Below are 26,685 nucleotides of genomic sequence, written 5' to 3' on the forward strand. Positions count from 1 at the left end.
TAATGGGTCAAAAGAGAAAACAATCTTTCTTTTATTCTTATAATCATCTTTTCTCCACAATGTTAGGCAACAATTTCACTCTCGCAGGATACTAATGAGCTGGATCCCCTCAGCCTGTAGCTTCATCATTTCAATCCATATCCATTTACCATTGATGCATCGTCAGAAACAAGACTAATTCTGTGTAGCAAGAAGTTGTTTTCAACATGGCGTAGAATATTTCCAACATAATGTACGACCTGGCTGTCTTACTGACATCTCAATTCAGCTGCTTTTACTGAACTGTCTGGAATGCCATCTGAATTTAATCATTATCAAACTATTCGACCAGCAAGAGGCCACAATGGCCCTTGGATAATATGCTTTTATTAATAATTATTAATACATGCACCCATTTAAAATTAATTTTTCATCTTTCTATCCCATTGAGCTGAACGAATAGGAAGGCAGGTGGTCTGTTTCTCTATTCTGCTCACTCCTACAAATTTAACACCCCACTACTGCAACACTGACTTACATTACTATAGCACCTTTAATAAAGTCAAATGTCCCAAGATGCTTCAGGGTAGTATTATCAGACAAAATTTGATATTGAGGCACATGAGATAATCAGGTCACAGGTCACCAAAAGCTTGGTTAAAGTGGTAGGTTTGAAGAAGACGCTTAAAGGAGGAGAGAGAGATTGAGAAGCAGAGAGATTCAAGGAGGGAATTTCAAAGTGAATGGTTTAGGTAGCTGAAGGCACGGCCACCAATAGTGGAGTGACTGAAGTTGGAGGTAGGCATGTGGAGCATTGGAGGAGAAGCAAGGTCTTTGAAGATTGTAGGGCTGGAGGAGGTTGCACAGTGGAGAGGTGAGTGAGGAATTTGAACACAAGCATGAGAATTTTAACATCAGAGAACTGCCAGATGGGAGCAAATGAGGCATTAGTCTAATGAAAGGTAGGAAGCAAATCACATAGAATCATACTTAGGTAGGCAATATGTTTCCTTTAGCTTATATCAATGGCTAGAGTGTAATATAAAGATGAAAAGTCTTGAGGGAATATTCACATTGATAGAACAATTGGCTATTGTGTACTTTATTGGTAATGGACTCTTATCATATTAACTATGCTACTGTTAATGATATGAAATTGTTCCAGTGTTTACCTGCAAACGGTGGTCCCAGCAATGCAGACACTCCATTAGCACAGATGATGATACCATAAGCATTGGCAAGGTTGCTTAGTCCCACCAGATCTTCAGTTACACAGGGCATGACTGAAAAATACCCACTGGAAAACCCAATCAACGCACAAACAATGGCCAGATTGGTAAATGTGTGCATGAGTGGAATTATCAAAATGCAAATGCCAAGACAAAAGTTAGACAAGAGTAATACATTCCAGGCACTAACAAATGGGAAATCGCAGATTATACCCAGAATGACTTTTCCAAAAATATGAAATATAGCAATGATTGAGGTTAGAGGAAGCTTGTCATTTTCCGAGGATAAACCATACTGTTTTACAATCTCCGGCAGATGAATAAAAGGTATAACAAAACTACAATAAGCAAATAAAGCCCAGAAAATGAATGCTACAAAAACCTTATTTCGGAACAGGGATTCATCTCCAAAATAGCTTGAATACCAAAAGTGAAATCCTAGCCTCACAGAGTTTGCACGCTGGCTAAGTGTTTTAACGTGGCCTATTGCATACATGTCCTTCAAGATTATGCCTTTAGTGTCTTTATATTTCCATTTTGTTTCTGATGCACTTCTCTCATGGTCGCAGTTTGAATTTTCTTTACAGCCCTCCGCATTGTCTTCAGTCTTCCTTATTCCAGCGTTTCGGTTGTCAATTGCAAGTGCTGTGTGACCATTCTCAGAAGGCTTCCTGTTGCAGTTCTGCACATCACATAACTCTGGTACAAATCCTTTGTCAGCTGGAAGTGGTCTTAATAGTGCGCCACAGACACACAGGTTCAAATTTACTGCTCCGTGAATCAACATTGCACCTCTCCATCCAAACTCAGCAGAGAGGGTTTTAAGTAAAATGGTTACAAAGAAGGCTCCAAACCCAGTGCCAGTTGTGCTTATTCCCTGGGCCAGTGCTCGTCGCTTTTGAAAATACTGTCCCACCATGACTATGTTTGGCAGGTATGCCAAACCGTTGCCAATTCCTGCTCACACAGTGAAGAAAATACATTTTAGTCTTACAGAAAAATCTAGCTGGATTCTTTCTAATGGAATCTTCTGTACTTGATCATTGCTGTTAGCTTAAATTAAAAAACAATGAAAGGGCATAAAATATTAATTATTATGAAAACACATTTTGATTTGTCCATCTTCCTTTTCTTCGCCTTCCTCCCCTTACCCCTCTACCACCACATAGAGTCATAGAGGTTTACAGCATGAGGTGATTCACTTTGGAAGGAGTAACAGGATTACAGAGTACTGGGCTAATGGTAAGATACTTGGTAGTGTGGATGAGCAGAGAGATCTCGGTGTCCATGTGCATAGATCCCTGAAAGTTGGCACTCAGGTTGATAGGGTTGTTAAGAAGACGTACGGAGTGTTAGCTTTTATTGGTAGAGGGATTGAGTTTCGGAGCCATGAGGTCATGTTGCAGCTGTACAAAACTCTGGTGCGGCCGCACTTAGAGTATTGAGTACAGTTCTGGTCGCCGCATTATAGGAAGGATGTGGAGGCATTGGAAAGGGTGCAGAGGAGATTTACTAGGATGTTGCCTGGTATGGTGGGAAGGTCTTATGAGGAAAGGCTGAGGGACTTGAGGTTGTTTTCGTTAGAGAGAAGAGGTTAAGAGGTGACTTAATAGAGGCATACAAGATGTTCAGAGGATTAGATAGGGTGGATAGTGAGAGCCTTTTTCCTCGGATGGTGATGGCTAGCACGAGGGGACATAGCTTTAAATTGAGGGGTGATAGATATAGGACAGATGTCAGAGGTAGGTTCTTCACTCAGAGAGTAGTAAGGGCGTGGAATGCCCTGCCTGCAGCAGTAGTGGACTCGCCAACGTTAAGGGCATTTAAATGGTCATTGGATAAACATATGGATGATATTGGAATAGTGTAGGTTAGATGGGCTTTAGATTGGTTTCACTGATCGGTGCAACATCGAGGACTGAAGGGCCTGTACTACGCTGTAATGTTCTATGTTCTATGTTCTAGCATGGAAACAGGCCCTTTGGCCCAACTTCTCCATGTTGCCCAGTTTTTACCACTAAGCTAGTTCCAATTGCCCGCATTTGGCTCATACTCCTCTATACCCATCTTACCTATGTAACTGCCTAAATGCTTACGGCCTAGTCCATTTGCTCAGTCAGGATGGTCAACCCTATTGACATACCTTCTTCAGACAGTACCAGTGTTCCTCATTGGATAATCGAGCAGAGGATGAACACTATTGCAATGTGTGGTGGGACAACTGTTTATCCGATCGGTTCATTTGAAACAGATAAATTCTGTATTCGAATGGTTAATGACAGAGAGTATATCCAAAATTATTTATTCCCTATCTCTTGCAAATATTTGAAATAAATATTTCTATCTCAATTTAATGGAAAGGACCACGTTCAAACTGAATAATAAGTAACTCGAGTACAAGTACAGCGAGCAAGATCCAACATGACAGAACTTTCATTCAGCTACCAGCTAACCTGGATTTGGAAATGGGTAAACTAACATAGGGTGAATTATTATAACAATGATTATGAAAGACCAAATGGCCCAATGCTTAAAATGCACTCACCAGTTACTACTCCAAATGAAATGAAGAGATCGTAAACACTTGTTGCATATGCACTCAGCGCCCAGCCCATTGTGGTTATTATCCCTCCAGTTATTGCTGTTGTGCGACATCCACATGCATCCACAAAAAAACTCACAAATGGACCTGTGCAGAAAAGGGAAATACTTGAATTATCTGGGCAGAGAATATAGCAAACAGATTCATGGATCAGTACTATGCATTGTGATGTATGGATTTATTCCTTAAGGCAGATTGCATGGATAGATGGATTTAAATTAGACTGAAACTGAAAAGGGGGATTTAGGATAACATTTGAGGTAACACTCCTGAAGATAATCATGGTGTGGAGATGCCGGCGTTGGACTGGGGTGGGCACAGCAAGAAGTCTCACAACACCAGGTTAAAGTCCAACAGGTTTATTTGGAATCACGACCTTTCGGAGCACTGCTCCTTTATCAGGTGATGAAAGCTCGTGATTCCAAATAAACCTGTTGGACTTTAACCTGGTGTTGTGAGACTTCTTACCGAAGATAATCATGGGGAATTATACAAAGCATAATAAGGAGGTGTGGGGAAAGATTCGCTAGGTTAAAAAGGATTGTGGAAAGAAAAAGCCAAGTATTAGTGGGAGAGAATCTCAAAGAAATCATTCAACGCTCAGGGTTGGTCCTCGCATCAAACGGTTTATTTTCGCCAGCGGGGAGATGGCTTCTGTTAAACCCAGTGCCTCTCTCCAACTAACAAAGGAAAAACATCCATTCTTATACACTTTTCAAACATCTACACAGTCCATCACGGCTGGACCTTGTCCAATAATATTGATTACAGATTACATACAGCAGTCACATATCCAATGAAAAAGGCATTACGTAAGGTGGGCTTGTGCATGATCGGCTCGTGGTCTCATGGACACGACTCATGGTACCTCAACCAATATTATCTTTCTTTCTCCCATCTGGAGTCCTTGAGTGTACAATACTCCTTGTCCAGTGGGCCTCCTTATCATCTCCTATGACTGTCCTCCCTAATCCTCCGTGTCTGGTTTTCATCCGAGACCTCAGATCATAGACTGGTACCAGTCACCAGTATCTGTGGTCTAGTGTACACAAGCTTATGCTCAAGCCAGCTAATGGTGTTCAGGAATGTGGCAAAAAGCTAGCATCCATCTTGTGTCATTTTACTATCCTGAACTCCTGTTAACATGGTGGAGTTTTCATGCATGCCCTTTGTGATCGTATAACGGTAAATTCATACATATTTATTATATACTATTTATTCCTACTAATATAAATTGCTATACAGGTACCTTTGAATATAAATTGTTATACAGGCACCTAAACCAAGGATATTGTTCCCTCTAAACCTATTCTTTAAATCTCCCTTCAACATCAAGCAGCTCATCTAATGTTAAAAGATAAAGGGTTTTGTAAGACACTAAATGGTTGAAGAGAATGCCCTGGAACATAATGAAGGATGAAGCCAAATTGTGGAGGATGAAGTTATGGTGGAGATATAAATATTGTCCATTGACTTTTTACAGATTACAATGGACGTGTGCCAGAAGAAAATAGGAAAAGATGTTATTGCAACTACAGAAAAGAAGATTGTTTGATTAAAAAAATGACCAGAAAGCCAGCAGACATTAGGACCTGTTTGCTATGCACTGAGACCAGTGCAAGAAGTCACAAGTCAATCAACTTTAAAAATGTAAACTGTGCCCAGGAGCTGGACAGGAGTTAACATAACACCTTCATTCAATAGGGAAGAGAAAGATAATGCAGAACATGACACATAGGCAGCTATCTGCACTTCTGCAGCTACAGGATAGAGTTAATATCAGTATTATTGATTTTTTTAAAATTTATTCGTGGGACATGGGCATCGCTGGCTGGCCAGCATTTATTGCCCATCCCTAGTTGCCCTTGTTCAGAGGACAGCTGAGAGTCAACCACATTGCAGTGGCTCTGGAGTCACATGTAGGCCAGACCAGCAGATTTCCTTCCCTATAGGACATTAGTGAACCAGATGGGTTTTTCCGACAATCAACAATGGTTTCATGGTCATCAGTAGATTCTTAATTAAAAAATTTTTATTGAATTGAAATTCCACCATCTGCTGTGGTGGGATTCGAACTCGGGTCCCCAGAACATTAGCTGAGTTTCTAGATAAATAGTCTAGCGATAATACCACTTGGCCATCATCTCCCATTATCAGTTATTATCAGTTATCAGTTCTATACAGTTAAAAACTGACTATCTTGCGATTCTATAATGGCATTTTCTGAGAAGTGAGCAGCAAATGAAACATATTTTCTTTCATCACTGACACCTGAGGTTGAATGTGGTCCATTGAAAGAATGAACATCTCCACACTTGGTTGGCTGTAAGGATCCTAAGGCAGATTCATCTGAGGCTGCTTCAACCCAAGCTCCAGCGGGACTGAGTCTTCCCATGAGTTCACCCAACTTGGTAGTCTCCCTAACCAAAAGTTAGCATGAATCTGGTACTCATTCAGAGAAAATACATGGATAACTGTTCTCAGGGTGCTCGTTAAAAACATCATTTGTTGCTGATAGATTTTCACTGTCAAGTTTTACTGATTGCTACAATTATATAAATATTGAGTACTTTCTCAAGATATCTAAAGTTGCTGATGTCTAGAGGGAGTGGTTCTGAAGGACTTTGTTCCAACTTCAAGGTTTCTGCACATACCAGTTGCTCTCAGAAATGGGTTAATGGAAAGGCATTCCCCTTGGAATACCGACTGCCTGGTTGGAAGAATAAGCAGAAGCCATGCAGAGCATTGCTGCTCCTAGAGGGAGGAGGAAGAGGGGGAGAAGGATTCTTCTCAGAAGCTGTGTTCGCCTTAGATGCACAGACAGCAATTCTCCTATCTGAATCACAGAGGGGAGCAGTGCATCAGTAAGGATGTCCTCACTGGAATCTGCCAATTGCTGCAGCTCCAATTGAAGTCTCAGAGTTTGGCAAGGGCAGCATAGACGGTGGCTTTCATGGTGATCATGGCAAGGAACTTTTGGGCTGCGAAACATCAGGAAGGACACGTGCAGAGTGGCAGAGGTTGGAAGAAAAAGGCTGTCATCTCGAGAGAGGATAGCAAGTTCGTGCACCTCAAAGTCATTGCTACTTAGCCAAGACAACACCTCAGCAATCCTGGTTCTCTTTTGGAGGACAGATTGCTGGACTGCTGTGACACTGCAAATTCCTTCGAGCACATGGAAGCAATCTGAGCTTGTGTGATAGCACGACCTCAGCTTGAGCTCCACCTGCAACCCTCAGACATTGGATGGCTGTTGTTTGTGCTGCAGTGGAAGCTGAGATAACAGCAGTCAGAAGCTGCATCATGGTTAGATCCGCAAGTGTGCTAATAGAGTTGTCCACCACTTCCATGCTGAAAAGACTTGGCTCCAAGATCTGAGCAAAGCTCTGTGCAAAGTCGATACCCAACTCTCCATGTGTCTTCATGTACAAACAAACCTCCTAGCAGAGCTGCCAATGCACTAAACATTGTTCATTTCCATCAGCCTGTTTTTTTGTAGTCTACACCATTGAAATGCTCACAAGTCCACTGCAACAGAACGCATCTGTCATCTCACCCTCGCAGCTGTGTAACCCTAGCCTCCTGCCCTAGCTGCAGGCCACTCACGAGATGTCTCATTACATACAGATCCTACTTCTCCACTTTCCTCTCTGTGTCAGTATCCGAGCCTGGTGCCTGCAAATTTTAAGTCAGGTGACAGTGTTTCTTTATCAGAGTGACTTGTTCTTCTAGCTGTCATTCTTCCACTCGGTATCTGACAGGAGAAACTCAAGGGTATGATTGTGATGCAGCGAATGGGGGAAACATCTTCACATCAGCTGCAGCCTGTAAGTCACAGCCACACCAATGGCTGCTCCATTGTCAACCAGCACTGTTTCCACTACCCCCACTTTGTCCTGCAAGAGAGAGGAAAGTATATCAGTGAGTGCTGAGCAAAGTATTTGGACAATGTGACTGTCATGCTTAAATAGCTGTGAAAACTGTGAGATGAAAGTTCATGCTGCCATGAATGTTAGCTAATAGCCCTTATTGGCAGAAAATGTGGGTAGGTGTGTCATGGGGTGTGGCACATTCAGCACTATCTGAGACTAGTGGTGCATCTGGTGGGATGTGGCATTTGAAGATGGATTCACTAACCTTGACCACTCTCGTGAGGTTACTGACATTCTTGTTTCTTTGAGCACTGGTTCCTCTTGATTTCTGGATTCCATGGCTACCTGGTTCCACTGCCTGCTGAGCACTTGTCTGGAGGGCCTCCTGTTCTGCTATTGATGCAATGCTTCTCTCCTTCATTGCCCCTCCTCCACCAAGACCTTGAGTGCAGTTTCTGAGAACCGTAGAGTCCGTTCTCTCTCACATTGTGTAATTATTTTTCCCCTGTCAAAGTGATTTGCACAATGACTTTCACCACCTCCTCTGATAACAATGAACCTCCCCTTTAGCCTGGCCTTAAGTAATGCAGGCTTGCTTTAATTCATGCGAGCTTCTCATGCCTTTGGACCCCATGTTGAGGCATGCAGCCACTCAACAGTGCATTTAGTGCTGACTGCATGCTACAGTCCAGTAATGAACAGACAGCAGGAAGTTGGCAAGCTGCCCACACCACAGGTGCTGGTTAATCACGCATTGAGATCCTGTGCCCATTTTTAATCCAATTTAGCAATGGAAAATAAGTTTGTCACTGTAATTCTTCCCAAATGGATCATTGTTAGGTGACACATAACGATTTTTACAGATGCACCATAGAAAGCATTCTTTCCAGATGTATCACAGCTTGGTATGGCTCCTGCTCTGACCAAGACCACAAAAAGCCACAAAGGGATTGTGAATGTAGCCCAGTCCATCACGCAAACCAGCCTTCCATCCACTGACTCCGTCTACACTTCCCACAGCCTCGGAAAAGTAGCCCGTATAATCAAGGACCTCACGCACCCCAAACATACTTTCTTCCACCTACTTCCGTCAGGAAATAGATACAAAATTCTGAGGTAACGTACCAGCCGACTCAGCTTCTTCCCTGCTGCCATCAGACCTTTGAATGGACCTACCTTATAGTTAAGCTGATCTTTCTCTCCACCATAGCTGTGACTGTAACACTACATTCTATACTCTCTCGTTTCCTTCTCCCCGATGTACTCTATGAATGAATGGTATGCTTTGTCTGTATAGTGCGCAAGAAAATACATTTCACTGTATCCCAATACGTGTCACAATAATAAATCAAATCAAAATAGTATCAAGACCTCCAGGGCGATATTTTCAGAAGTAAGTATAATGCAAAACAATATAATAAAGAGCATTATTTTATACTCACTGAAACATTAGAATGATAAATGACAAACATACCAACAATAAGTGATAGACCCATTGCCAAGGATCCAATCCATGCTGTCAATCCACGACTTTGATTGAACTCCTCCAGCCATTCAACATATAGTATCCCCAGGGCCATCTGCGATCCCATAACAAGTACATGCATGATGAAAGATGCGAGGATCACCATCCAGGCCCAGCCCCTGTCTATGTTTGGACTTGTTATTTGCATTTCACTTCTGGGTTTAGCACAATCTTCTGAGCGGTATTCAATGTTTCCACCACTGGTTGCCATCTTGGCATTCAAAGTTGAAGAGAATCTGAAAGGATAATAAGAATTAATTGGTTGTAACTCTTTTCAAAGTTAACTACAATTTTCCGTTTCAGGCAATCCCATCCCTTCATTTTCTCTCTTAACCAAAATCAGATTTCATCTTCGGAATGAGCTTTGCTCCATTGTCACTTAATTAATTGTCATTTCAGTTTTTCCGCTTTACGTTTCCCTCTATTCATTAAGATGAAATAATTAAGTATGATATTCAAATGAGCAAACTGATGTACTCAAATCTACCTCCAATCTGGAATTGGCATCTCTGCTTATTCAAGTTATTTTGGAAACTAGGCTGAGCTCTCTTCTGCACTCATGCATTTTGTTAGGGATCAGATCAGAAACCCCAAGGTATATTATGAAGTCAGACTTGACCCCAACAACTTGCTATTTTGGTATTAATGTGAGGATTATGATGTCTCATTTCAGGTGTGATTCTACTGACAAATTGGGAAGCTTTCATCAAGACAAACTTTATTTAACAACACAGTTTAAGTATAACAAATGAATTAGCTTAACATTTAACATTGAACAATACTTCAACATGACACAATACAATTCTTAGCTGTTTACCTATCCCTATGAATGCCAATTCAAGCAATATTCTTTTTAGGCTTAAAACCCCTCTTCAAAATCAGTTAGCAAGAAAATAGGCTTATCTGCTTGTACTTAGGTTGCCCGTCCGAGAGCTCTTAGAGCACTTCTGAAAAGAGAGACAGAGAGACACGTCTTTCTTCTTTCAGAACGAGGCAACAAACTGTTTATTTTTAAAAATGAAAGAGAAACTGGATATCTTCCCTGCCAGCTTAGCTCCTCCTATTAGCACATGAATCAATCCCTGTCACCAACTTAAACAAAACCCTATTCTGAAACTCCAGGGGAAGAAACCAAGTAAACACAAATGTACTAATTTGTTTAGACAAACACACCATCAGCTAAAATGAGTTATTATTCTGCAGTCTGAGCATAGAGCTGCATATTCTTCAAGACAAATCGGCTCCTTGCAACAAAACACAGCCTCTTACAAGAAACATGACATAAATACATTTCTTAAAGACATAGTATCATCACAAGTTTAAGAAACTAGGGCCTGAATTTTCCTGGTTGCTGCCCTCAGCCGAATCTCCGTTCACTGCAGCGGGACCAGAGAATCTCACTGGAGTGAACAGCTGGAGAATTCTGACCTAGGTCATCATTAGATATGGGTTATTTAATTATAACTAACAATACTTGTCATTCTCTATCCTCTGTAGTGCATAAAGGTCCTGGGTCTAGTGTTTTTGAATGAATTGACAGTCATATGAATTAAATGAAATTGATACTTTACATTTATTTTGTTTTGTTGCTTGTTTCTTCTGTACGTTTGCCACTGACCAATTGTTCCAGACTTACTCCTGGTTATGGTCAATAATGTGATTACGATAGTGAGTCCAGGTGATCCAGCGATCATAGATTCACTATTTTTAGACCACTGAATCTTATTCTTAATGTGTCAGTTAACAACTGTAGGAGCTTTTCAGAGACCTATGTATCATGCTGGCTTTCATGGGAGAGATTTCTCTTTATTGATTACAGCTCAGCCAATACAAAGAACTCACAGAGACAGTAATTCTGGTTGAAGACGTATTTTATTGTTACCCAGGCCTGGTCCACATGTATAGGAGAGTGATTTGGAGCAGTCCTAATTATTCTAAATTGCATTCTTATCAGGATCACAATTATACATTTTCAAAAATCATTTGCCCGCCTACTCTGCTCATTCTAGCTGGAGTGAGCCAATCATTTTAGCATGAATCATTTACCTTGGCCAATAACATTCTACTCTCTGGCAGCATAAGAATACATAAGTCCGTAGAGTCCAGACGTTCTTGCCCACTGTCTCCTAGCAATCCCAATACCTAAGTCCACGGAGTTCAAAAGTCCCACTGTCTCCTAGCAACCCTAATACGTAGGTCCATAGAGTTCAAAAGTTTCTTTTCCAACTGTCTACTTTTACAACCCCTTATCAGCAAAATTGAATTATTCTATTTATTCTGCTGTGTGAGAAGCTTGCACTTCCTAAAGCTGATAAGATAGTTCTCAGTAGCTGTATTGTTTTCAAGGAGGGTGGTTCTTCTTGTTCAGCTGTCTCCCATCATGTCGTAGAGTGTCATTAGCCAAGGTGTATGCCTTTAATTTAGAAGACAATATGTTTTCAAAATATACATGTTTAAATTCTCTAACAGTGGTTATACGTGTTTATATGCAAACTGTGCCTTTGTAACTCCAGGTACTTTGTACTTTTTCTGTACTATATTCACTCTAAATTAGTTTATCTTAATCTATTAGTCTTTTTAGTCCCAGGTTATCCTAAACCCCTCTAACAACAACTTAGATAGATTTCTGTCTATGCTGTTTTAAATAAGATGCTAACTGAATTCAAACATAGCGATAAATTTAAGCAGTATTATGACTAGTACTTTTACATGATGGGTAACGTTTGTACTGCGTTGTCTAATTTAGCAGTCCATTCAATGTCCTACTAAGATGTTGAGTGGAGAAATGAAGAGCCTCCTGAAACATATCTCAGTGGGTTGGTTGGTGTAATGTGTTCCGTGATCTGAGACTCATGGCCACATTGCATTTCTGGTCATCTCTCTTCCTTCACTCATGGAATAGGTGGCCACATCTTCCATGCCCAGTGAAGATTTGGTTGCGTGCTGTCATTGGCATCAAGGGAGGTTGAAGACAGGGACTATTTCATGTTGAGGTGCTCCTTATGTTAACCCTTTACTCCACATTTCCCCACAAGCCTTTATCCTAGCTTATCCTCTAATATCTTACTCAAAGTCTTAGGCTTAGTCCCTGTGGTGCCTTGACAAATCTCCCTGATTTCATTTGGAGTTTGAGAATGAATAGCATTCCTTTGTTGCTTAATAGGAGTGTCTTCCACCTGGATGGTTGTAGGGTTTTGACTTGTTTCTGGTTCCTTGCCTCCATCTGAATATGGATAATAAGTCCAAGATTCCATTGGATTCCTTTCCAATAGTATCAAGGCTTCCAGTTCCTTCTTATATTTCCTTGCTCCATTTCAATTCTATAAGATCTTGGCTGTGTAGCTCTTTCTATTACAGTGCCTTCTTTCTGTCAGTCTTGTATCCACACTCCCTCCCTGGGTTTCGGGCTATAGCACTTTCCAGTCTTGCGCTCTCTGCCTGAAGTTGAAATAATGAGCTTGCTTGTGTCTTGGCTGCTCCTCACACTTTCTAACTCTCTCATGATCACCTGAGGTAATGTTAGGTTGTAGATTTTGTTGTCGAGCTGGAAGTTGTGTTTGCAGCCGTCTTCCCATCAATATTTCCGATGATGAGAACCCATTTTGTAGCGATGGAGTTTTGTAATGAAGAGAGGCTAAGTTAATATCTTTGCTCTTTTTCATTAATTCCTTGATTGTTCAAACTCCTCTTTCTGCTTCTCCGTTTGACTAAGGGTACTTAGGTGAACTAGTCACTTGTGTGAAACCATAGGGACAATTTTCACCCCGCATTCTCCGTCCGTCTGTTTCTCGGAATGGTGTTAAAATGCCGTGAGATTTGAAAAATGCGATTCATGGTGGTGTATTTGAATGGGGTAATTTTCAAAGCCCTTCATTGGCGGAGTGGTGTAGATCACACCTAGGAAGGGTGAGAAACTCATTTTAACACATTTGCATCTCATTATCAGGCACTCTCACAGGAATGTCACCCCTCCCAGAATATTCACAGGGCGCCAGAGTGACATCACAGCGGCATGATTTACAGCAGCTCCAGAAAAGTGTGAGCCTGCCACCCTTACCTCCAAGGGGCATTTCAGAGGTGAGTGCTCAGGAGGACATCACCCTACAGGATACTCAAGGCTCTGGGGGCACCTGGGAGGACGCGAGGGATGCAGATAAGTATAACTCAGGGCTGGGGGTCACTGCTATGATCCAGAGGAGAGGGGTTGCTTGCAGGCTTTACCCTCCCATCATGCCAGGGTGCTTCTTGCTTTAAAGGACTTTGGTGTCTGACATGCAAGCAACGCTTCCTGTGTCCTCGTTGCTGAGCTAGTGTTGGCTGAGTGAGTGTCCTTCCTTGCTTGGAGCTTGATAGTGGATAGCAGAAGGTTAATAGGGTCAGTATTGGTGACTTTGAGGTCCCTGGGCGCGGTTCTGAGAGACCAGGCTGCAAGGGTAGTGTGGGAGTTTCAGGAATGGGGTGCTTTCCTGCCTCATGAAGCATGAAGACACTCTCACTTGGGGAGAGAGTGTCTACAGTATGTTTGGAAACCCACACTCAGGCAGAAGCATGAGGCCAAAGGGGGTAAGTTGCATGTAAGTTCCAATACACTTGTCAGGGAAGTTTGCGTGTTAGGAATTAGTGTTGGGGTGAATGGCTGTGGCCAATGGAAGGCCGATCCACTCTGCAGCCCTTGCAACCTGCGATCATGAGGGTGCCATCTCGGGATGTGCTTGAAATACTAACTGCAGTCTTCTCATGAGTCAACTGTGCCTCGTCAGCCATAAGAGGAAGCCAGTCACCAGAACAACAACCTCACCGGTCCCTGACTAGTCCTTGTGCCAATTAAATCCCCACAGCTATGAATCAGTGCCATTGGTTGGAGCCCAGTACCTAACCATTTTGAACCCTTGGTCCCCAGCATTGAGATACAAAGCTCACACAAGCTTTACATTATACAGATGACATTAACGTGACTTTGAGTCACTGATGCCAGTGGGTGGATCTTACAGCTGTAAGTCAAATCCACACAGATTCTAATTGTATGATTAGGCTTTGGTAGGTATGGTTACTGGAGAGATAACCATTTGCTGTTAAATGTGCTCAACCTTGTTCTTGATTTTCTCTAAGACTGGGTGAGGGACTTTCTTGCGATGCAGAAAAAGACACAAAAGTCTGAAGTCACGTACCAGTCGACTCAAGAACAACTTCTTCCATCAGACTTTTGAATGGACCTATCTTATATTAAGTTGATATTTCTTTACACCCTAGCTATGACTGTGACACTACATTCTGCATCCTCTCCTTTTCTTCTCCTCTTTGTACTCTATGAACGGTATGCTTTGTCTGTATAGCACGCAAGAAACAATACTTTTCACTGTATCCGAATACATGTGACAATAATAAATCAAATCAAATCAAATTACACATAGACGTTGCATCCACCCTTAGTGTTCCATGATTTTCTGTTTTCAGCTTACCTAAGCCTGTAAAGGGACAGAAATTCCTTTCTGAATACTGCTTGTCAGCAATTTATCAACACTAGAAATCAGTTTCAACTGCAAGCATAGTTTTTTACCCAGCAGTGATGACTCTTTATTCTGAATAACACAAAGGGGTTCAACCATTTCTTTATGCTTGTAGCTTAATCCCACCAAATGTTGATTTATTACTTTCAGTGTAGTCCCCCTGGACCTTGCAACTGAATGGTGCTTGGCTGTGATATTTTTAAGCTGCTTTACTTCATCAGGTAATACTGAAACACCTGCACCGGTATCCAGCTTGAATTTTGTGGGGTGACCATAAACTCCTAAGTTAATACTCAAGTAATTATTTTCTGTTTCATTAACTTATCTTGGGTTTTTTTTCTGTGGCTCTTTCACTTCTTGGATTTGCTTAAGCCTGGTTATTTTCTCCTTCCTGTGAGCTACTTACATTTTAGATCAGCAATTTTGAATTGTCCTAGCTTTTCACAGTTGTGACACTCTGCTCCTTCTGCTGGTCATTCTTCCTGCTTGTGCAGAGCTTTCCTGCCACAACAAGAGCATCTCAAGATGGCATTTGACACGCTTATTTCTGATTTTACAGGCTTTTGCTTCACTGAGATGTTTGATGTTTTATGTTTGATAAATTGAATGCCTTCACTCATTTTTTTTCCAAAGGACATATCTTTCCTCATGAACAAACATTCTGTTCAGCTTCCTAACCTCATCTGTCACACTTTTTGGACTGCCCTTGTGAGAATAAAATTTTCTCTGTTGTAAGAGATCTAAGGTTGCGTTTATTTATTAGTGTCACATGTAGGCTTACATTAACGCTGCAATGAAGTTATTGCGAAAATCCCCTAGTCGCCACACTCTGGCGCTTGTTCGGGTGCACTGAGGGAGAATTTAGCATGGCCAATGCACCTAACCAGCAAGTCTTTTGGACTGTGGGAGGAAACCAGAGTACCTGGAGGAAACCCACACAGACACGGGGAGAACGTGCAGGTTCCGCACAGTGAGTGACCCAAACCGGGAATTGAACCCGGGTCCCTGGCGCTGTGGGCAGCAGTGCTAACCGCTGTGATAGGGTTTTATCTAAGACCCAAGTACTATATGATCACGTATTAATTCCTCTGTAAGAATCCTGTAGTCACAATTTTCCATGAGCTGGTACAGATCATTTATGAATGAATCCATGCATTCATCCGGTTTTGTTTCCTCTTATAAAATTTCGCTCACTCGATGATCACATATTTTGAACATTGATATAGACATCAAATGCCGGGAGAACTTCATCATATGAGTTTGAAGTCTCATTGACTCCTTGTTGTTTGATAACATCGTCTACAGTAGCCCCTACTGAATAGATAAAAGCATTGATCTCATTCTTTTGTTCCTTCTTATGAGAACTTGAAGCTGTTCTGTATCTGGAGAATCTCTTCCAATTGTCCCAGTGCTGAGCCTATTGTGAACTTCCAGCACTACAGAGAGGTTCTGCGGGTGACGATGTAGACTCCATGTTTATCCTAGGTCTGGGTCTGTTGCTGCATCAGTAGTTTGGCTTGTAGATTGTGGTCTGTACTCTTTGATGTCTGGACTCCAGGTGAGTGTGTCAGCTTGCATCTGCTGCAACCACAATGCGCCATTCTCAGGTGAATCTTCAATTTTATTTTCTTCTTGTCCTTTTTCCACGGATTTACAGGCCTTTCAGGTCTGTAGTCTTAAAGTTAAAAGTTTATTTATTAGTCACAAGTAAGGCTCACATTCACACTGCAATGAAGTTACTGTGAAATTCCCCTTAACTTGGAGTTCTTAACTTGGAGTTGGGACTAGATGGGGTTTCATTCGGGTTTGTCTGTTTCACTAAGAAATCTACTTAAGCCTGAAACTCATAAAAACCGTTCTTATTTATTTACAGATCTATCTACATCTCAGTAATTCTACAAAAAGTCAAACCTCTGCTTCCTTCCAGATCTTAGTTACTTAATCATGTGGCATTGCGTCATAGTGATATCAGCAATTACATCAGTATTAGGTGCTCCTGATGTTAATCCTTTACTCTACAAGGATCTCTGCTGTTGGGTCAGTCATGAGTAGTTGGTTCTTTCTGCCATATGTGCCCCAAGGTTCCATCCATCTGGATAATGGGTTGATACCAGCAGTATGAAACACCGAAACATGGAAACTAGAAGCAGAAGGAGACCATTTGGCCCTTCGAGCCTGCTCCGCCATTCATCTTGATCATGGCTGATCATCGAATTCAATATCCTGATCCCCCCCTTCCTCCCATATCCCCTGATCCCTTTAGCCCCAAGAGCTATATCTAATTTCTTCTTGAAATCACACATTTTGGCTCAACTACATTCCACACATTCAACATCCTCTGGGAGAAGAAATTTCTCCTCACCTCAGTTCCAAAAGGTTTACCTCTTTTATTCTCAAACTGTGACCCCTAGTTCTAAACTCCACACCATTCGGAACATTCTTTCTGAATCTACCCTATCTAAACATGTTACAATTTTATAAGTGTCTATGAGCTCCCCTCTCACTCTTCTAAACTCCAGTGAATGTAATCCTAACCAACTTAGTCTCTCCTCATATGACAGACCTGCCATCCCAGGAATGAGCCTGGTAAACCTTTGCTGTACTCTCTCTATAGCAAGGACATCCTTTCTCAGATAAAGACACCAAAACTGCACACAATACTCCAGGTGAGGCCTCACCAACGCCATATACACTTGCAGCAAAACATCCCCATCCCTATACTCAAATCCTCTCATTATGAAGGCAAACATACCATTTGCCTTCTTTACTGCCTGCTGTACCAGCGTGCTTACTTTCAGCGACTGATGCACGAGGACTCCAACATCTCATTGAGGATCCACCTCTCTCAATTTACACCCATTCAAGTAATAATCTGTCTTCCTATTATTGCTACCAAAGTGGATAACCTCACATTTATCCACATCATACTGCATCTGCCATGCAGATGTTCACAAACTCAGCCTGTCCAAATCACGCTGAAGTACTTCTGCATCCTCCTCACAGCTCACCCTCCCACCCAACTTTGTATCATCTACAAATTTGGAGATAATACATTCAGTTCCCTCTTCCAAATTATTAATGTATAATGTGAACAGTTGGAGTCCTAGTACAGATCCCTGCAGAACCCCACTAGTCATTGACTGCCAATCTACTAACCAGCTTTCAATCCATCTCAAAACATTACCTGCAATCCCATGTGCTTTAACTTTACACAATAGTCTGTTATGTGAGAACTTGTCGAAAGCCTTCTGAAAGTCTAAATAAACCACATCCACTTGTTCTCCTCGGTCAACTCTATTAATTACATCCTCAAAAAATTCCAATAGATTTGCCAAGCATGATTTCTCTTTTGTAAATCCATGCTGACTTTGTCTGATTATATCACTGCCTTCCAAATGCTGAGTTATGAAATCTTTGATAATAGACTTCCCCAGTACCACGTTAGGCTCACTTGTCCATAGTTCCCTGTTTTCTCTCTACCTCCTTTCTTGAACAGCGAGCTTCCATCAACTACCCTCCAATCTGTAGGAGCAATTCCATAGTCCAAAGAACTTTGGAAAATAACCACCAATGGATCTACTATTTCCAGGGCCACTTCCTTCAGTACTCTGGAATGAAGATTATCAGGACCTGAAGATTTATCAACCTTCAATCCCATAAATTTCTCCAAAACCATTTCTCTAATGCTAATTTCCTTCAGCTCCTTGCTAAAACATGTTTCTCTCAGCACTTCTGGTACATTATTCATGTCTTCCTTTGTGAAGACTAAAGCAAATTACAAATTTAATTCCTCAGCCATTTCTTTATTCCCCATTATGAATTCTCCCATTTCTGACTGTAGGGGGCCTACATTCATTTTGTCAATCTTTTTCTCTTTACATATCCATAGAAACTTTTACAGTTTTTATGTTCCCCGTTAGCTTACTTTCATACTCTATTTTTCCCTTCTTAATCAATCCCTTGCTCCTCGTTTGCTGAATTTTAAAGTGCTCCCAATCCTCAGGCCTATTGCTTTCTCTTGCCAATTTGTATGCTTCTTCCTTGAATCTGATACTATCTCTAATTTCCCTTGTAAGCCATGGTTTGGCCACAAATCCCTTACCATTCTTGCACCAAACAGGAATAAACAACTTCTTGACTTCAGGGGGCGGCACAGTAGCACAGTGGTTAGCACTGCTGCTTCACAGCTCCAGGGTCCCGGGTTCGATTCCTGGCTCGGGTCACTGTCTGTGTGGAGTTTGCACATTCTCCTCGTGTCTGCGTGGGTTTCCTCCGGGTGCTCCGGTTTCCTCCCACAGTCCAAAGATGTGCGGGTTAGGTTGATTGGCCAGGTTAAAAATTGCCCCTTAGAGTCCTGGGATGCGTAGGTTGGAGGGATTAGCGGGTAAATATGTGGGGGTAGGGCCTGGGTGGGATTGTGGTCGGTGCAGACTCGATGGGCCGAATGGCCTCCTTCTGCACTGTAGGGTTTCTATGATTCTATGACTTATTCGTTCTTTAAATGCCTGCCATTGCCTGCCTGCTGTCTTTCCTTTCAGTAATGTTTCCCAGTCCATCATGGTCAATTCATGCCTCATAGCATCATAGTTACCTTTATTGAGATTCAGGGCCCTGGTCTCAGATTCAACTACATCATTTTCCACCTTGACAAAGGATTCTACCATATTATGGTCACCCAGCCCCAAGGGCTCTCTCACAACTAGATTGCCAACTAATCCTTTCTCATTGCACAACACCCAGTCCAATATGGCCTGCTCCCTTGTTGGTTCCTCATCGTATTTCTCCAGAAAACCATCCCGTATGCACTCTAGAAATTCCTCCCCTATTCTTCTGTTACTAATTTGACTCTCCCTAAATGAAGATTAAAGTCGGCCGTGATCACTGATGTTCCTTTAACACATGTATCTCTGATTTCCTGGCTAATGCTTTTTCCAACATTACCACTACAGTTTTGTGGTCTGTATATCACCCCCACCAATGTTTTTTGTTCCTTGTTTGTTCTTAACTCAACCCATGCAGATTCCACATCATCTATGCTAATATCTTTCCTCAATATCGTATCAGTATCATCTTTAATCAACAATGCAACTCCACCACCTTTTCTTTTCCATCCGCCCTTCCTAAACACTGAATAGCCCTCACTGTTTAGTTCCCATCCTTGCTCACCTTGGAGCCACATCTCCGTAATGCCAACTATATCATACCTCTTCACATCTATCTGTGCAACTAATTCATTCATTTTGTTTTGAATGCTCTGAGCATTCAGGTAAAAAATCTTAAGGTTAGCAGTTTTAACGTTTCTTTTTCCTTTCCTACGATTTGTTACTCGGTCCTTACCTGACTCTGACCCTTGATTTCTCTGCCTATCACTTTCTTTATTCTCCTTACTGTCTTTTCCTCTTGTTCTTAATTCCCCCGCTCTGAATCCTTGCAAAGGTTACCATCCCCCTGCCATATTAGTTTAAACCCTCCCCAACCATTACGAATATTAACTACTTTTATTAACAGCTCATATGAACTTACATCTTCATTCACACAAAGTTGATGTTCTCATTACTTTTTCTATTACAGAGAACATATTAAATGGGAAATGGCAAGAAGGGGGTGGGAGGAAGAAGGGAGCTGGTGAGAGAGTTGAGGGGTAATGTGGGATAGCAATGGGGACCACACGGTCAGGCCAGAATGGAACACCTGACCCACACCAGGAGATGTTTGACACAGAGCTGACCTACCAAAGTGCAGATCATCACCTTACTGGTTGCCATTATTACATTTGGGACAATGGTGCAAAAATAAACACCGCCTTTCATTATCCTGCTAAAAGTGAAGGGGTAGAGAGAGCCTCTTAATTGGGCACCACGTATAAAATTGCTCTGGGAGGCAGGCTTCTGCTGAGAATAGGGTCGGGACCCAAAAATGGTCGCGACTGCCAAACATTTTTCAAAGACTGGCAGTTTCAGTCCAAAGTATCTATCAGCAAAAGGAAAGGAGCCATGCTTCATGATTGGACGAAGGAATTGAATGCAATATCTCCAAATTTGCAGACAATATTAAGCTGGGTAGTGTGTGCTGTGAGGAGGATGCTAAGAGGCTGCAAAGTGACTTGGACAGGCTGGCTGAGAGGGCAAATACTTGGCAAATGCAATATAATGTGGATAAATGTGAGGTTATCCACTTGTGACAAAAACAGGAAGGAAGACTATTATCTGAATGGAGGCAGTTTAGGAAAAGGGGAAGGGCAACGTGACCTGGGTGTCATGGTGGGACAGTCGCTGAAGGTTGGCATACAGGTACAGCAGTGGTGAGGAAAGCTAATGGCATGCTGGCCTTCATAGCAAGAGGATTGGAGTATAGGAGGAAGGATGGATATCTTGCTGAAGTTATACAGGGCCTTGGTGAGGCCACACCTTGAGTATTGAGTGCAGTTTTGGTCTCCTAGAAACATATAAAATCCTGATGGGACTGGACAGGCTAAATGCAGGAAGAATGTTCCCAATGTTGGGGAAGTCCAGAACTAGGGGTCACAGTCTAAGAATAAGGGGTAAGACTGAGATAAGGAAGAACTTCTTCACTCAGAGAGTTGTGAACCTGTGGAATTCTCTACCAGGGAAACTGTTGGGGCCAGTTTCACAGAATAGAATCATAGAAACCTGACAGAAGGAGGCCATTCGGTCCATCGAGCCTGCACCGACCATAATCCCACCCAAGCCCTATCCCTATAACCCCATGCGTTTATCCTAGCCAGTCCCCCTGACACTAAGGGGCAATTTAGCATGGCCAAGCCACCCAACTGGCACATCTTTGGACTGTGGGAGGAAACCGGAGCACCCGGAGGAAACCCACGCAGACATGGGGAGAACATGCAAACTCCACACAGACAGTGATCAAACCGGGAATCGAACCCGGGTCCCTGGCACTGTGAGGCAGCAATGATAACCACTGTTCCACCATGTCGCCCCTTTCTTAGATATGTTCAAGAGGGAGCTGGAAGTGGCCCTTGTTGCTAAAAGGATCAAGGGGTATGGAGAGAAAGTGGGAGTGGGATACTGAAAATGCATGAACAGCCGTGAATGGTAGTGAAGGGCTGAATGGCCTATTCCTGCACCTATTTTCCATGTTTCTATCAGTGAGACCACACATGTTTTAGCAAGAAGCGAGCTTTGGATTCCACACTTCTAGTATTGCCAACCGTGATTAAATCTGGAGGTTTCATCACTTGACTTGCCCCTATGCTCCAGCCATTCATCAGTCAGCAATTCCATCCTTGTGATATACAACCTTCCTACGCCAACTGAAAAGCCAGAAGAGTCATTACGCAATTGGATGATGCTCTACTGTCAGCCAGACAACCTTTTGCATTCCACCCCCCCACCACCCTTTGCGATATTTTTAATGCCTAATAACAAGAAATCTTAAAGAAAATTTTAAGAAAACAATCTTTTTTAATGTTGCGATGATTTTTTTTCCAGGGTTACATACAGCAATGTCCTGGAGGCTGATCTTCAACCCCTGGAGACTCCAGGCCAAGCCGAGAGGGTTGGTAACCTTGTTTGTAGTTCCTATTGGTAATGTAACATTGGTTACATTGTTAAACAGCTGTTAACTAACAGCTGGTAATAGAAGGTTTTCATCTTAAAACGAAATACTAAAAACTAAAAAAAGATTGTCATGATTACCAAAACAGGGAATGAAACCCGGATGGGCTACCTGCGATTTTTATCATGTGCAAAAACACAATGATATTTTGACAGTATGTTTCAGTATAAATTATATTGTACATTATGATTTTAGCTGACAAAAGCATTGCCAGACATTTTACCCAGAATGTTGATGCCTCTTTAATCAATGATTATGTGGCCCAAAGATGTCCTTGGGCAAAAACATGTGTCCATTTGTACTCCTTAACCGAGAGTTTCCGCTATTTACAGTGGAACAGACTGCCTGTTGTTCATGTGTAACATTTTATGAAGAATCTCTGAACACAATTATAAATCATAATCCTATTTTACTCCCGGTGTTGCATTGCAATGTTCAATTTAGCACCTTCCAACTAACCCCTCTGCCTTAACAAAGACCCGCTCAGCTTTTAAAACAAATGGATCTTTTGTCTTCCCTCAGAGGATATTTCGAGATAATTTTCTGCACAAAAAGTGCCCGTTGTGAAATAAAATGAAAAGAAGTGCATAACTGTTTGACATTTCTCCAATTGCCCTAAACAATTAGCAATAATCTAAGAAGTCTTAATCTTTTTTAATTAAGGAATTTGTAATTGAATGGTTTCCCAGCTTTTCAAACTCAAGCAAATATCTGCATTTTCTGCTGATAATATTGCGCCTTTGTGCTTAAGCTTGGCTAAAATTACATGTTTGTGCCTGAATGCACTTCCAAATGAATTGCTGTGATTTTGCTTCACTTACAAACGTCACACAGTCTGATTGTCTCAGGGTTGCCTCGGTTGTGATGGTTACCGTTTAGCTCCCTCTCAGCGCTGCTCAGATCCTGCTGACTGGTTCTGAAGATGCTCTTTTTGGATCCCTTGACTTGAGGCACCCTCTTTGCGGATGGACAATTGCGATCCAGTCCCTGCCGTCGGACCCTGCGTTTGCTGCTTTGTTGCTGGACTCTATGTTTTGTCGTCTGATTCTGATCCTGCCTCCAGCGTAGAGATGCTTGCTGCTTCATTCTATTACCAGCTGGCTCCGGTTTTCACAACCTGCAATCACATCATCCACACACATCCTAGTGGTTGGATGGATTCAGTCAAGAAGCAAAGGCAGAACCCAAGCCCTATCACTGATAAGTGCCAATGTATCATTCTGCATTACATTACATAAATACAAATACTCCCCCCGTTCCTGTTAAGTGTTAATGAACTTAACCCCTAGTTTTCAAATGTGTTTTTTAACATTATTAAACATATAAAAACATATATACATATACATATAAACATATATTAAACATAACATTATTAAACGCATATGCTATCGGCATGGTGGAACAGTGGTTAGCACTGCTACCTCGCAGTGCCAGGGACCCGGGTTCGATTCCCGGCTTGGGTCACTGTCTGTGTGGAGTTTGCACGTTCTCCCCGTGTCTGCGTGGGTTTCCTCCGGGTGCTCTTCCCCAGTCCGAAAGATGTGCTGGTTAGGTGCATTGGCCATGCTAAATTCTCCCTCCGTGTACCCAAACAGGCGCCGGAGTGTGGCGACTAAGGGATTTTCACAGCAACTTCATTGCAGTGTTAAAGTAAGCCTACTTGTGACATGAATAAATTAACTTTAACTTTAAAATTTGAATTACAAAAATTGAATGATTCAGGCGTTTACCTGGGGCATTGTGTTAACCGAGACCCTTGCTCCAGTTAATTGATAGACACCGTGATGATACTGTGCCTTTAAGGAATGTATTTTAATCATTTTTCGCTGCAGGATATTTTAGCGGTCCCTGGGATTTTGTCGGAGCTGTGTTGTCTGAAGCCTGTGTCCTTTATTGCTACTGAAGCAGTGTAATACCACCAAGAAGGACAAGAGCTGCAGATGCTTGGGAACACCACCACCTGCAAATTTCCCTTCAAGTCACTCATCACCTTGACTTGGAACTACCTTGTCGTTTTGTTACTGGGCTAATGATCTGGAGACACGAGTTCAAATCCCTCCACAGCAGCCAGAGAATTGATTCAATTAATCAAATAAATCTAAAATGAAAAGCTAGTCTCAGTAATGTTGATCATGGCACTACTGGATTTTTGTATAACCCATTTGGGAAAAAAATTCTTATCTGGTCTGAACTGTATTTGACTCTAAACCAAAGGCAAATAGCCTAGCAAGCAACTCAGCTGCTTTCATTAAGATGACTCATCACCATGCCCTCAAGGGAAATGGGCAATGAATGCTGGCCTTGCCTTGACATCCACATTCTCTGCATGGATTTAAAAAATCAGGTTACCCCCTGACTGCTATGACTTTGCATTTACCATATGAAATAATAACTGATACCGACTTCCAGTTCCATGAGTCAGCAACATTGGAGACTGCCAATGGCGTCCATGAGTCAAGTCTGGTGATCTTTTTATGCTTTGCTCAGCTGTTACTGACTTCTCGTTAAAATATCAGACTAAGAAGATTGATCAGCATGAAAATAGACAATCTGATGCTTTACAAAATGGGCACAGAGCAACTGACTCAATTCACTTGGAATACTGTGTACAGTTCTGGTCACCCTAGTATAGAAAGGATCTTATTAAACTAGATAGAGAGCAGAAAAGATTCACTAGGATGCTACCAGGACTTGATGGTTTTGAGTTATAAGGAGAGGTTGGATAGACGGGGACTTTTTTCCCTGGAGCGTAGGAGCTTAGGGGTGCTCTTATAGAGGTTGATAAAATAATGAGGGGCATAGATAAGGTACATAAGAACATAAGAACATAAGAAATAGGAGCAGGAGTAGGCCATCTGGCCCTTCGAGCCTGCCCCGCCATTCAACAAGATCATGGCTGATCTGAAGCGAATCGGTTCCACTTACCCGCCTGCTCCCCATAACCCCTAATTCCCTTATCGATCAGAAAACTATCTACCCGTGATTTAAACATATTCAACGAGGAAGCCTCCACCACTTCAATGGGCAGAGAATTCCAGAGATTCACTACCCTCTGAGAGAAGAAGTTCCCCCTCAACTCTGTTCTGAACCAGCCCCCCCTTATTTTGAGGCTGTGCCCTCTAGTTCTGGTTTCCCTTCTAAGTGGAAAGAATCTCTCCACCTCTACCCTATCCAGCCCCTTCATTATCTTATATGTCTCTATAAGATCACCCCTCATCCTTCTAAACTCCAACGAGTACAGACTCAATCTGTTTAATCTCTCCTCATAAGCTACACCCCTCATCTCCGGTATCAACCTGGTGAACCTTCTCTGCACTCCCTCGAAGGCCAATATATCCTTTCGCAAATAAGGGGACCAAAACTGCACACAGTACTCCAGTTGCAGCCTCACCAGTGCCTTGTACAGTTGCAGCAAGACCTCCCTGCTTTTATATTCTATCCCCCTCGCGATAAAGGCCAACATTCCATTCACCTTCTTGATCACCTGCTGCACCTGCAGACTGAGTTTTTGCGATTCGTGCACAAGGACCCCCAGGTCCCTCTGCACAGTCGCACGATGTAATTTTTCTCCATTTAAATAATATTCCAATTTACTATTATTTCTTCCAAAGTGGATAACCTCACATTTGCTAACGTTATATTCCATCTGCCAGATCCTCGCCCACTCGCTCAGCCTATCCAAATCTCTCTGCAGACTTTCCGCGTCCTCCACGCAATTCGCTTTCCCACTCACCTTCGTGTCATCAGCAAACTTGAATACCCTACATTCAGTCCCCTCCTCCAGATCATCTATGTAAATGGTAAACAATTGAGGCCCCAGCACCGATCCCTGCGGCACGCCACTGGTCACCAACTGCCAAGCAGAAAAGCACCCATTTATCCCAACTCTCTGCTTCCTGTTAGATAGCCAATCCCCAATCCATGCCAACACCTTACCCCTAACTCCGTGTACCCCAATCTTCTGCAGCAACCTTTTGTGAGGCACCTTATCGAACGCCTTCTGGAAATCTAAAAACACCACATCCACCGGTTCCCCTCTGTCAACCGCACTAGTGACATCTTCATAAAAGTCCAGTAGATTCGTCAAACACGACTTTCCCTTCATGAATCCATGCTGCGTCTGCTTGATCGAACCATTCTTATTCAGGTGCTCTGTTATTTCCTCTTTAATAATGGACTCTAGCATCTTCCCAACTACGGACGTTAAGCTAACCGGCCTGTAGTTACCCGCCTTTTGTCTACTTCCTTTTTTAAACAGCGGCGTAACAGTAGCTGTTTTCCAGTCAGCCGGCACTACCCCAGAGTCCAGCGAATTTTGATAAATTACTACTAACGCATCTGCTATTACCTCAGCCATTTCTTTCAGTACCCTGGG

The 26,685-nt window shown here is 42.3% G+C and overlaps 1 protein-coding gene across 1 annotated transcript in view; it reads right to left on the reverse strand.

Annotated features, from left to right (window-relative positions):
* Positions 1-23,396, reverse strand: part of LOC144485973 (monocarboxylate transporter 14-like) — a 36,016-nt gene extending 12,620 nt beyond the window's left edge. The window contains exons 1-5 of the mRNA XM_078204054.1: positions 23,132-23,396; positions 22,299-22,359; positions 9,157-9,443; positions 3,754-3,897; positions 1,152-2,165 (exon numbers count right to left, since the gene is read on the reverse strand). Coding sequence (XP_078060180.1) covers positions 1,152-2,165; positions 3,754-3,897; positions 9,157-9,443; positions 22,299-22,359; positions 23,132-23,396 — 1,771 coding nt within the window. The remainder of the gene's footprint in view (positions 1-1,151; positions 2,166-3,753; positions 3,898-9,156; positions 9,444-22,298; positions 22,360-23,131) is intronic.
* Positions 23,397-26,685: the final 3,289 nt, after the last annotated feature.

Source organism: Mustelus asterias, chromosome 3 (assembly GCF_964213995.1).
Source record: "Mustelus asterias chromosome 3, sMusAst1.hap1.1, whole genome shotgun sequence".
NCBI lineage: Eukaryota > Metazoa > Chordata > Chondrichthyes > Carcharhiniformes > Triakidae > Mustelus > Mustelus asterias.